Source organism: Scatophagus argus, chromosome 6, assembly GCF_020382885.2.
Source record: "Scatophagus argus isolate fScaArg1 chromosome 6, fScaArg1.pri, whole genome shotgun sequence".
In the NCBI taxonomy this organism is placed as follows: domain Eukaryota; kingdom Metazoa; phylum Chordata; class Actinopteri; family Scatophagidae; genus Scatophagus; species Scatophagus argus.
In genome coordinates, this window is record NC_058498.1 from 22797973 (window position 1) to 22810675 (window position 12703).

Here is a 12703-nt window from a genome sequence, read left to right on the forward strand (position 1 = left end):
AGAAGGGCCCAGACCGGGATTCGAACCTGGAACCCTCTTGCTATGAGGCGACAGTGATAACCACTGCACCACTGTGCCGCCCAGAATTCGTTGGTCATATTTTTTATTATATTATTATTATTATTATGATTATTATGATTATGATTACTATTAAATAAACTACCTGACTAAATGTAATTAGTCACTTACCATCATTGGAAACCAAAACAAAAAAACTCAAGAACCGATATAAAATGAAAGCAAAAAACTGACTAATCGAGTGTACCCACAGGTCAGTCAGACGGTGGGAGAGAGTACATTTGCAAACCAGGATGAGTTTTCATCAGTATATAGTGTGTTAGAGCGCCTCTGGTGGAGACATAACCTAACAAAAAACGTTCAGCGTTGAAATCGTCCCCGCTGACATGGGGCCAGTTGTTTTGCGCCGAGAGCTCACAGAGACGCCATGAAAACTGACCGGAGACCAGCTCAAGCCGGCAACGTGGCAAGACTTAACACAAAGTTGTACTTTTTTCTCACGCGTAAACTACAATCCGAGGGCACCGTCAGTCATGTGGAAATGACTCAGAAAATGTTCATAGGATCTTTGTCGTTGTTGTTGTTCGAATGAGCCTGAAGATGGACGTGATTTCCTCTTCTCCAGGTTCGCATCTGTCAGACTCCTCGGGGCGTGCTCCACTGTTTACGGTCAGCTCACTGAGAACTCACAGGCGGGGATATACAGTGCAAACATAACGGACATGACGGGTTGTGCACATTCAGAATCTGAATTGTGTCCACTTTTTTGTTCTCTCTCTGGGATATTTTTACTCTTTCATTAGCACCGCTTCCTGTGCAGTAACAACAGTTCAGGTATTTTGTGAACTGTATCCTCTTGTTATCACGCTCACTTGTTATCAGCTCATGTTGTGACTTTTCTGTGAAATGATGTGGCAGCTGTGGACGTACTTTGACTGCGTCTGGCGTGTGTGAGCTGGAAGAGCCTAAACACAAACTGAACACATTCATTTGTACGGATTTTACTTCGGAATAAGAAATAGGCCTTGCAAAGTTCCTTCTTCCATTTACTCGTCGTAAGTGTTAAAAGTAGGCTGATCTTGTGTGACGGGGCCATCATGGATCACGGAGGTCACGCCCGGCAAGACTCTGGCCGTCAGTCCCACAGAAAGAAAGACAGAGAGGAGTGCTACAGGCATTTTCAGCAGGACAGGGACCAGAGCTACCTACCACCGAACCACAGAGAGAGGGACAGGTATTGGGCTCATGCTGATGCCTACTACCAGACTCATTTCAACAGTCCTCCTGCCAGACCGGACCGGTATTCTTACAGCACGCAGCAGTATGCTTATGGCCATGGTCGCCCAGAACACCGAAGACCCCAGTCCAGGTGTGTATGCTCAGGGCACAATGCATGATGTTCCTTATCGATGCCTGTGGTTTGTGTCAAAGTGACCCCCAACTAAATAATGGGAAGAGGTTAATAATAATTTTAGTGTTTGTAATCATGCAGTGCAGGACAATAAAACCAGACATAGCACTGCTTTGGGGACAGCTCAGGGTCAGGTACCTAAACCACTGGGTCAAGTGCTTGACTTCTTGCTGTTTAGCGCATACTGGTACTCACCACACACCTGTCACCATGAAAAGGATTACAGGAAGAGGTGGGAAAGCTGAAGCCACCAGTAAATTTCTTCTTTTAAATTCTGTATGTCAGTGTTTCTGCACATTATGCCTGCTCCAGGGTGTCAAAAATGAATGAATGCATTGGTGAAGCCCTTTATTTCTAGGCATGGTTATGACTATCCAGCACACTGGGACTACAGAGACAGCTATGGATATTATGACTACTACAGAGGACAGCATGAACGACAGGGTACGGTGATAGCCCATGAGACAACTAAGCTCTTTTTTATTATCAGTATACGACACTCAGTGTCTTGGTAAAAAAACAAATAAAATAGTACTTACGTGTTAATCTTATAAAGATACTAATCAGTGGGGTCCGCAAGAGGCCTGGAGGATGGAGCGCCACCCAGACACAGCATACAAGCAGGAACATTCAGGGAGCTCCTACACTGAGGAGTACAGGTGAGCAGCGAGATTCCATTTCTATTAAAGTCATTTCTATTAAAGTTGATTTGATTTGTAAGAGAGAGAGAAGAAAGATGGTGGATTTGAGTTTAAAAAAAAATATATTTTGGAAAGATTATTGTGGATGTGCAGTCTTTGCTATGGTTGTTTGCCTGTTTTGGCACCACTCTGTTCAAAGAAGACTTTTTAATCACATTTTGTTATTTCTACATTTGTGTACTAAAATGTTATGTATCACTGGAATAAGAATAATAATTTTGTCATTTGTATATCTGTATTTCAAAATGAGTGTAAACAAACAGAGTTGATATATCTCTATGAAAATGCAATTTATTGTTGCTTTAACTCTTTCAGGTGTGACCAAGCGAGGGAAAGCTCCCAGCATTACCTCAATGACTTATCCTATTTTCTATCTTTCACTTTCTTTCTTGGTCGGGAAAACTGCAAGTGCAATGTCTGTACGAAAACACGGTGATAAATAAAGGAATTTTGATTCTGATGTAATGTAATAATGTGGACGTTGCTTAAAGCGGTTTAACTATTATATCTAGTTTATTTTCCGGTTTAGCTTGTGACTATTACCTCGGGAAACAGAAAAATTTTAAAACTTTTTGTTTTATTGACGCTCAGACCTGGGGGCAATGTAGAGTAGCCAATTAGCCTAACGTGCATGTTTTTGGAATTGTGGGACAGGCACAGGGAGAACATACAAACTCCACATAGAAGGGCCCAGACCGGGATTCGAACCTGGAACCCTCTTGCTATGAGGCGACAGTGATAACCACTGCACCACTGTGCCGCCCAGAATTTGTTGGTCATACTTTTTATTATATTATTATTATTATTATTATTATGATTATTATGATTATGATTACTATTAAATAAACTACCTGACTAAATGTAATTAGTCACTTACCATCATTGGAAACCAAAACAAAAAAACTCAAGAACCGATATAAAATGAAAGCAAAAAACTGACTAATCGAGTGTACCCACAGGTCAGTCAGACGGTGGGAGAGAGTACATTTGCAAACCAGGATGAGTTTTCATCAGTATATAGTGTGTTAGAGCGCCTCTGGTGGAGACATAACCTAACAAAAAACGTTCAGCGTTGAAATCGTCCCCGCTGACATGGGGCCAGTTGTTTTGCGCCGAGAGCTCACAGAGACGCCATGAAAACTGACCGGAGACCAGCTCAAGCAACGGCAGCAACTGTGCATCTTCCCTACCGGCAACGTGGCAAGACTTAACACAAAGTTGTACTTTTTTCTCACGCGTAAACTACAATCCGAGGGCACCGTCAGTCATGTGGAAATGACTCAGAAAATGTTCATAGGATCTTTGTCGTTGTTGTTGTTCGAATGAGCCTGAAGATGGACGTGATTTCCTCTTCTCCAGGTTCGCATCTGTCAGACTCCTCGGGGCGTGCTCCACTGTTTACGGTCAGCTCACTGAGAACTCACAGGCGGGGATATACAGTGCAAACATAACGGACATGACGGGTTATGCACATTCAGAATCTGAATTGTGTCCACTTTTTTGTTCTCTCTCTGGGATATTTTTACTCTTTCATTAGCACCGCTTCCTGTGCAGTAACAACAGTTCAGGTATTTTGTGAACTGTATCCTCTTGTTATCACGCTCACTTGTTATCAGCTCATGTTGTGACTTTTCTGTGAAATGATGTGGCAGCTGTGGACGTACTTTGACTGCGTCTGGCGTGTGTGAGCTGGAAGAGCCTAAACACAAACTGAACACATTCATTTGTACGGATTTTACTTCGGAATAAGAAATAGGCCTTGCAAAGTTCCTTCTTCCATTTACTCGTCGTAAGTGTTAAAAGTAGGCTGATCTTGTGTGACGGGGCCATCATGGATCACAGAGGTCACGCCCGGCAAGACTCTGGCCGTCAGCCCCACAGAAAGAAAGACAGAGAGGAGTGCTACAGGCATTTTCAGCAGGACAGGGACCAGAGCTACCTACCACCGAACCACAGAGAGAGGGACAGGTATTGGGCTCATGCTGATGCCTACTACCAGACTCATTTCAACAGTCCTCCTGCCAGACCGGACCGGTATTCTTACAGCACGCAGCAGTATGCTTATGGCCATGGTCGCCCAGAACACGGAAGACCCCAGTCCAGGTGTGTATGCTCAGGGCACAATGCATGATGTTCCTTATCGATGCCTATGGTTTGTGTCAAAGTGACCCCCAACTAAATAATGGGAAGAGGTTAATAATAATTTTAGTGTTTGTAATCATGCAGTGCAGGACAATAAAACCAGACATAGCACTGCTTTGGGGACAGCTCAGGGTCAGGTACCTAAACCACTGGGTCAAGTGCTTGACTTCTTGCTGTTTAGCGCATACTGGTACTCACCACACACCTGTCACCATGAAAAGGATTACAGGAAGAGGTGGGAAAGCTGAAGCCACCAGTAAATTTCTTCTTTTAAATTCTGTATGTCAGTGTTTCTGCACATTATGCCTGCTCCAGGGTGTCAAAAATGAATGAATGCATTGGTGAAGCCCTTTATTTCTAGGCATGGTTATGACTATCCAGCACACTGGGACTACAGAGACAGCTATGGATATTATGACTACTACAGAGGACAGCATGAACGACAGGGTACGGTGATAGCCCATGAGACAACTAAGCTCTTTTTTATTATCAGTATACGACACTCAGTGTCTTGGTAAAAAAACAAATAAAATAGTACTTACGTGTTAATCTTATAAAGATACTAATCAGTGGGGTCCGCAAGAGGCCTGGAGGATGGAGCGCCACCCAGACACAGCATACAAGCAGGAACATTCAGGGAGCTCCTACACTGAGGAGTACAGGTGAGCAGCGAGATTCCATTTCTATTAAAGTCATTTCTATTAAAGTTGATTTGATTTGTAAGAGAGAGAGAAGAAAGATGGTGGATTTGAGTTTAAAAAAAAAATATTTTGGAAAGATTATTGTGGATGTGCAGTCTTTGCTATGGTTGTTTGCCTGTTTTGGCACCACTCTGTTCAAAGAAGACTTTTTAATCACATGTTGTTATTTCTACATTTGTGTACTAAAATGTTATGTATCACTGGAATAAGAATAATAATTTTGTCATTTGTATATCTGTATTTCAAAATGAGTGTAAACAAACAGAGTTGATATATCTCTATGAAAATGCAATTTATTGTTGCTTTAACTCTTTCAGGTGTGACCAAGCGAGGGAGAGCTCCCAGCATTACCTCAATGACTTATCCTATTTTCTATCTTTCACTTTCTTTCTTGGTCGGGAAAACTGCAAGTGCAATGTCTGTACGAAAACACGGTGATAAATAAAGGAATTTTGATTCTGATGTAATGTAATAATGTGGACGTTGCTTAAAGCGGTTTAACTATTATATCTAGTTTATTTTCCGGTTTAGCTTGTGACTATTACCTCGGGAAACAGAAAAATTTTTAAAACTTTTTGTTTTATTGACGCTCAGACCTGGGGGCAATGTAGAGTAGCCAATTAGCCTAACGTGCATGTTTTTGGAATTGTGGGTCAGGCACAGGGAGAACATACAAACTCCACATAGAAGGGCCCAGACCGGGATTCGAACCTGGAACCCTCTTGCTATGAGGCGACAGTGATAACCACTGCACCACTGTGCCGCCCAGAATTCGTTGGTCATATTTTTTATTATATTATTATTATTATTGTAGCTGACGCTCGCAATATGGCTATGTTACCATGGCAATGTCAGAAGTTAAGGTGCAATCATCACATTGCAGTTCTGATTGTTTATTTGTTTACATAGATTGTGGTGAAACATCCTGAATTATGATCCATGATTGTTGTGGGATCTTGCGGAAATGTTTAGTTTTATTGTGAAAAGGTCACTTCCTGTGTAGCTTAAGCCGGAAGTTGTGAGCGGGAATTGAGAAAGAGATGACTGTCTACTACTGGCTAACCAGGCGTACACGGTAATCATTTTTAAATACTGAAATCCATGTACTTGTGTGAAAGAGAATAATAGAAAATGATGTATATGGAAATATGTTCTTGTTCCAGTTTTCACGGTGTTCCTTAACCACGACGAAAGACAATAAAAAGGTTGTGGACATCAGTAAGAAGCGTAGTTCTTGTTGCCATAGTAGATACAGTGAAAACGTGGCCTAATCCATCCACGAGGCTTCATAGTGCAACGTCGCTTCACGTCCTGCGGCAAGCCGAAGGCTACAAGCTACGAAGAGCGGCGGTGCTCCTCGTCCTGCAACAAGCAACGGGCCAGGGGCTAAGACGAGCGGAGGTGTTTCATCCTGCGGCAAGCTGAAGGCTACAAGCTACGAAGAGCGGCGGTGCTCCTCGTCCTGCAACGAGCTACGGGTCAGGTGGCTAAGACGAGCGGAGGTGTTTCATCCTGCGGCAAGCTGAAGGCTACAAGCTACGACGAGCGGCGGTGCTTCACGTCCTGCAACAAGCTACAGTTTTGAGGTGAACAGCGGTATCGCTGCTACACATCCGACGGCAAGCTACGGGTTTCAGCGGACACTCCGTGGAGCGGTTGCGGGCTGCAGCGTAGGTCCTCAGGTTGGGCGATTATTATGCCTCAGGAAGTTGATGGATAGAACATAAGCTACCGTTTAATCATAATAAGCAAGACATTAAAGGGATTTTGGACAATCAAAAATCTGTTGAACGTTCTGATAATAATTGCTATAGTGTTGTCTTGCTGAGGACCCTTACATTTATTTGACTTCAGTAAGTTGAGAAAGTAATCTCAGGTGCTGATAATTATTAAGGGTGTCATTTTTGTGTTATTTGGCTACTCACTGCCAATTATAGCCACAATATATCCTTGTAACTTACCCTACTTACCTTGCTTGCTCCATTTAAGCATTGAAGGTTCAAAATGTCTCAAAGTGGTGATAGTCAGTCTGATATGTTGCATTCACAAGATATTGGGGAGCTAGATGAGGGAAAAGTAAGAAAATCCTCTCGTGAAAGACGGCTAACACCAAAAATGCAAGAACTGAAGGAGCAAGAGTTAATTCAAAAGGAGAAAAGGTTTAAAACAACATATGAGAAATGGAAAAATGGAGTAAGAGGTATTCGTACAAGGCTGAAGCAAGAGTGCTCTGAAGGTGACATGTACGACATGATGGATGAGGCTGAGATGCTTGACTCCGAATTAAAGGAGCTGTATGATAGCATCCGACTCCAAAGTACACCAAGTCAGGAAATTCGGCGGAAAGTTGATGCATGCTCAGCTGTCACAGCAGACTTACTGCAGTTGATGAGAGTGCGCCTCACTGAAAGCGGAGGTGATTTCGACGCTGAGGCAGAAGGATCAAGATTACGCATGCTACTTGATAATGAATATGCTAGGTCCATATATGGATCCACGGTTTCCAGAGTTGCTGCACGCAGCTGCCACCATTCAGACCATCTCTCAGAATCACCTAGTATTTCTGCTATGAGGGCAGAAACAGCTGCTCTGTTGGCTGCAAAGAGAGCTGAAATTGATATGGAAGCTGCCATTGAAGCTCAACGTCAACAGTTGAAAAAACTCGAAAATCAGAGAGACATTGATGTTATTCAAGCAAAACTAAATGTTTATGCTGAAGAAGAGACAAAGGGAAGGGATGGATCATGCAGTCCTCTATGTAACAAAGTTAATGATACAAACTCATTCACTCACCCCATACCAGGTCAAGAACAACAGGCTGTAAAAAATGAGACATCCTTAGTACAAGCATTACAAGAATCCTTAGCTCTCACTCGCCTTCCAACCCCAGAGCCTACCCTATTCTCAGGAGATCCTCTGAAGTTCACAGAATGGAGCACAAGCTTTAAAGCACTCATAGAAAGGCGATGCTCTAATCCAGCGGATAGGCTGTTCTACCTGCAAAAGTACATAACAGGGGAAGCAAAATCTTTTCTTGAGGGTAGTTTCTACAGGAAAGACGAAGAAGCCTATCAACTAGCATGGAATAGGTTGAATGCTAGATATGGACATTCCTTTGTAGTACAACGGGCCCTCAGAGAGAAGCTAAATGCATGGCCAAAGATTGGTGGAAAAGAGTATATCAAGCTGAGAGAATTCAGTGATTTCCTCCAAACATGTAGTAATGCCATGTCTCATATAAAGGGTTTACAGGTTCTGAATGACTGCGAGGAGAACCAGAAAATGCTGGTCAAGCTTCCTGAATGGGTGACAACCAGGTGGAACCGCTGCGTCTCAGAGCAGCTGGATCAAGGCTATGATTATCCAAGCTTTCATGAGTTTGCTTCGTTTATCGCTAAAGAGGCACGTATTGCATGTAATCCAGTGTCATCCTTACATGCTTTAAAGCACTCTGCAGAGACACCGGTAAGAGAGATGAAGCGCTCAAAAGCAAACACATTTGCCACAAATGTGAAGGATCCAGTTTCATCAAGCTCCACATTCAAACCAGACCTCGATGAAATCTGGCCGAGAGATTCTGAAAGAGTAAAGAAACGGAGCACATCATTACAGAACTCAAACACAGGCAAGTGTATCTGCTGTGGAGAAAACCACTCCATACATAAATGCAAAAAAACTAACAGAAATGTCCGCAGAAGAAAAGAAATTGTGTATACATGAGAACAAGTTGTGTTTTGCATGTCTGAGGAAAGGTCACAACTCTAGAGACTGTAGAAACAGAGCCATGTGTGGCATATGCAGAAAGAGTCACCCAACTCCATTGCATGAAAATCGTTTCCCAGCAGTTTCTAAGCAAAGTGCAGTTGAGGAAAGCACATCCTCATTGTCGTGCAGTGTGAAGGGAGGAGAAGGTGGTAGCACTTCAATGATTGTACCAGTGTGGATTTCAGCACCTAACGCTCCTGATAAGGAAACCTTAGCATATGCCCTACTCGACACACAAAGTAGTCACACTTTTGTTGATCAAGAGGTGTGTGAAAAACTTCAGGCAGTGTCGCAGCCAGTAAAATTGAAGCTCTCCACCATGATGGGGAAAGATTCAATTGTGGAGAGTCAAAGAGTATGTGATCTCAAAGTCAGAGGTTTCTCCTCAAACATTTCCATCAACTTACCTCCAGCCTACACGAGAGACTTTATTCCTCTTGACCGTGCACATATCCCCACCTGTCAAACAGCCAACAAATGGAAACACCTTAACAACATAGGCCAAGAGATACCCCCATTAATGGACTGTGGTGTTGGATTATTGATTGGCTATGACTGCTCGAGAGCGTTAATCCCGAGAAAAGTCATCACTGGGGGTGACTATGAACCCTACGCCATTAAAACTGATCTCGGTTGGAGCATTGTGGGAAGTGTGCCTCAGCATGTGAATGCTAAAGATGTGACTGGTCTTTGTCATCGGGTGTCTGTCAGAGAACTGCCACCTATAACGCCACCTTCGGTCATTAAGGCTCTTGAGTCTGATTTTGCAGACACAAAATCATGTGACAAAAGCATATCTCAAGAAGATATTTGCTTCTTGCAGATCTTAAGAGGAGGAGTTCAGCAAAACGAGCATGGTCACCTTGAGATGCCTCTCCCCTTTAAGGTACGTCCTCACCTTCCAGACAATAAAAAGTTGGCTTTAGCTCGCCTGAAGCACCTTAAAAGAAAGCTGGACAGAGATCCCAAGTTCAAAAGGGACTATGTAAGGTTCATGGAAGGTGTGTTCAAGGATGATGAGGCAGAGAAAGTAGACACCCAACCAGAGCCTGGAAAAACCTGGTATATCCCACATCAGGGGGTTTACCACCCCAGGAAACCAGACAAGATCCGGGTGGTTTTTGATTGCTCTGCAAAGTATGAAGGCACCTCATTAAATGATCATTTGTTAACAGGACCTGACCTTACAAATGGTCTCACAGCTGTACTATGCCGTTTCCGTAAACATCCCATTGCAGTCATGTGTGATGTGGAAAAGATGTTCCACCGGTTTCATGTCAGCAAAGAAGATAGGGACTATTTGCGGTTTCTCTGGTGGGAAAATGGGGACACAAACTCAGAACCCACAGAATACCGCATGAAAGTGCACCTGTTTGGAGCATCATCTTCCCCTGGCTGTGCAAATTATGGCATGAAACATCTTGCCAGTCAGAGTGAGAAAGAATGCCCCTCTGCAGCTAGCTTCATCAAGAAGCATTTTTACGTTGATGATGGCCTCATAAGTGTGCAATCAGTTGGCGAAGCAATTAAGTTAGTGAAGGAAGCCCAAGCTGTGTGTGCTAAAGGAAAGTTGCACCTTCACAAATTTCTTTCCAACAACCGAGAAGTACTTGATTCCATCAGCATTGCAGAACGCGCTGAGGAGGTAAAAAATGTTGATCTCAGTCACGATGACTTACCAGTGCAAAGAGTGTTAGGTATAAGATGGAACATTGAAAGTGACAACTTCACCTTCAAGGTGACACCTGATGAGAAGCCAGCGACACGGCGAGGGATTCTCTCAGTCGTGGCCTCTTTATACGATCCTTTAGGGTTTCTAGCTCCATTTATTCTTGAAGGAAAAAGAGTGCTGCAGGAGATGTGTCAGAGAGGTACTGGGTGGGACGAACCACTACCCAGGGACTTGAAGTTCAGGTGGGAGACTTGGATGAAGGATTTGGAAAACCTTGAGAAGATCGAGATTCCAAGATGCTTCATACCTGACAGCTTTGGTGAGGTCCAGAGAGTTGAGCTACATCATTTTTCTGATGCAAGCAGTCAAGGGTATGGTCAGTGCTCTTACATCAGATTGTTGAGCAAAGAGAAAGTGCACTGCTCCTTGGTCATGGGCAAAGCAAGAGTTGCACCAACTAAAATAGTCACTATACCAAGGTTGGAGCTAACTGCTGCAGTAATCTCAGCAGCCATGAGCAACATGTTAAAGGAGGAGCTAGAGCTCAAGATCGATGAGGAATATTATTGGACAGACTCTCAAGTGGTTCTCGGCTACATCAGTAATGAAGCACGAAGGTTTCATATCTTTGTTGCAAACCGTGTCCAGAGAATTCGAGAAACCACTGACACAAGACAATGGCACTACGTTGAAACAGGGGAAAACCCTGCCGACCACGCCTCCAGAGGTCTCAAGGTAGCTGACCTCATTAACTCAAACTGGTTCTCTGGTCCTAAATTTTTATGGAAGAGAGAGATAGCCACAAACCAGGTTACATCAGAGCTACTGGTGGGAGATCCGGAGGTGAGGATTACACAGGTGCTGAAAACAGAGGCTGCAAGGCAATTTGATGTTCAAGGACACCTGTCACGGTTCTCAAGATGGACCACAGCGATCAATGTCATTGCCCGTATCAAGCGATTAGCTAATAGGGTAAAGACCACAGATCCTTTAAATGTGAAAGAGAGAAAGCAAGCTGCACTGACTCTTATCAAGCTTGCACAACAAGATGCTTTCCAAGAGCCGTTGAGCATGCTCAACCAGAAATCAGGAAAGCTACCTTACAACCACCAACTCTATCAGCTTGACCCGTTCCTTCAAGATGGTATAATGAGAGTGGGAGGAAGACTGAGAAAGGCTTCTGTGCCTTTTGAGCTGAGACACCCAGTAATCCTTCCCAAAGATGGCGCTGTCACAAACCTTATCATTGCTCATCACCATGACAAAATACAACACCAAGGCAGAGGACGTCCCTCGCAACGAGTGGAAACTTGCTAAGGTTGTTGAAGCACATGAGGATGACGATGGACTGGTGCGAAAAGTGACGGTGCAGATTGGAGAGCGGAAGTTAGGAAAAAAGGGTGAGCGCCTCAGCCAGCCATCCATCGTTCAAAGACCCATTCAGAAGTAAGTGGTTCTAGTTAAGAGTAGCTAAAGAAGGGAAAGTCATTGTTTAAATGTCTCCTTTTAAGCTAAAAGTGGTTGTTATACTAACGTTTATCCTTAATTGGATATTCAGTACATGTTGAGATGTGAATTATACTGGTGACCTGTGTTTTTGAATTTTGTGTAGGAAATCATATGTTCAATTTCCAGATGTCAGAGTGTTACACGAAACAACATACCAGTGCTTGGAAATTACTGTTGATTATTTAATGAAGAGCATAAGTGTATTGCACATCTTCATTTGTGTTAATCAAAGGTAATTTGGTGGGAGTGTAGCTGACGCTCGCAATATGGCTATGTTACCATGGCAATGTCAGAAGTTAAGGTGCAATCATCACATTGCAGTTCTGATTGTTTATTTGTTTACATAGATTGTGGTGAAACATCCTGAATTATGATCCATGATTGTTGTGGGATCTTGCGGAAATGTTTAGTTTTATTGTGAAAAGGTCACTTCCTGTGTAGCTTAAGCCGGAAGTTGTGAGCGGGAATTGAGAAAGAGATGACTGTCTACTACTGGCTAACCAGGCGTACACGGTAATCATTTTTAAATACTGAAATCCATGTACTTGTGTGAAAGAGAATAATAGAAAATGATGTATATGGAAATATGTTCTTGTTCCAGTTTTCACGGTGTTCCTTAACCACGACGAAAGACAATAAAAAGGTTGTGGACATCAGTAAGAAGCGTAGTTCTTGTTGCCATAGTAGATACAATTATTATCATTATTATTATTATGATTATTATTATTATTACTATTAAATAAACTACCTGACTAAATGTAATTAGTCACTTACCATCATTGGA

General features: G+C 43.0%; 1 protein-coding gene across 1 annotated transcript; it reads left to right on the forward strand.

The window, feature by feature from the left end:
* The first annotated feature begins 8368 nt into the window (after positions 1 to 8368).
* LOC124060961 lies at positions 8369 to 12611 on the forward strand. The gene is made up of 2 exons (XM_046392407.1): positions 8369 to 12432; positions 12521 to 12611. The coding sequence occupies exon 1, from the start codon at positions 8659 to 8661 to the stop codon at positions 11725 to 11727; it is 3069 nt and encodes a 1022-aa protein (XP_046248363.1). The 5' UTR covers positions 8369 to 8658; the 3' UTR covers positions 11728 to 12432; positions 12521 to 12611.
* Positions 12612 to 12703: the final 92 nt, after the last annotated feature.

Coding starts and splice junctions, on each gene's coding strand:
- LOC124060961 (XM_046392407.1), top strand. CDS start 8,659: ATGTCCGCAGAAGAAAAGAAATTGTGTATACATGAGAACAAGTTGTGT.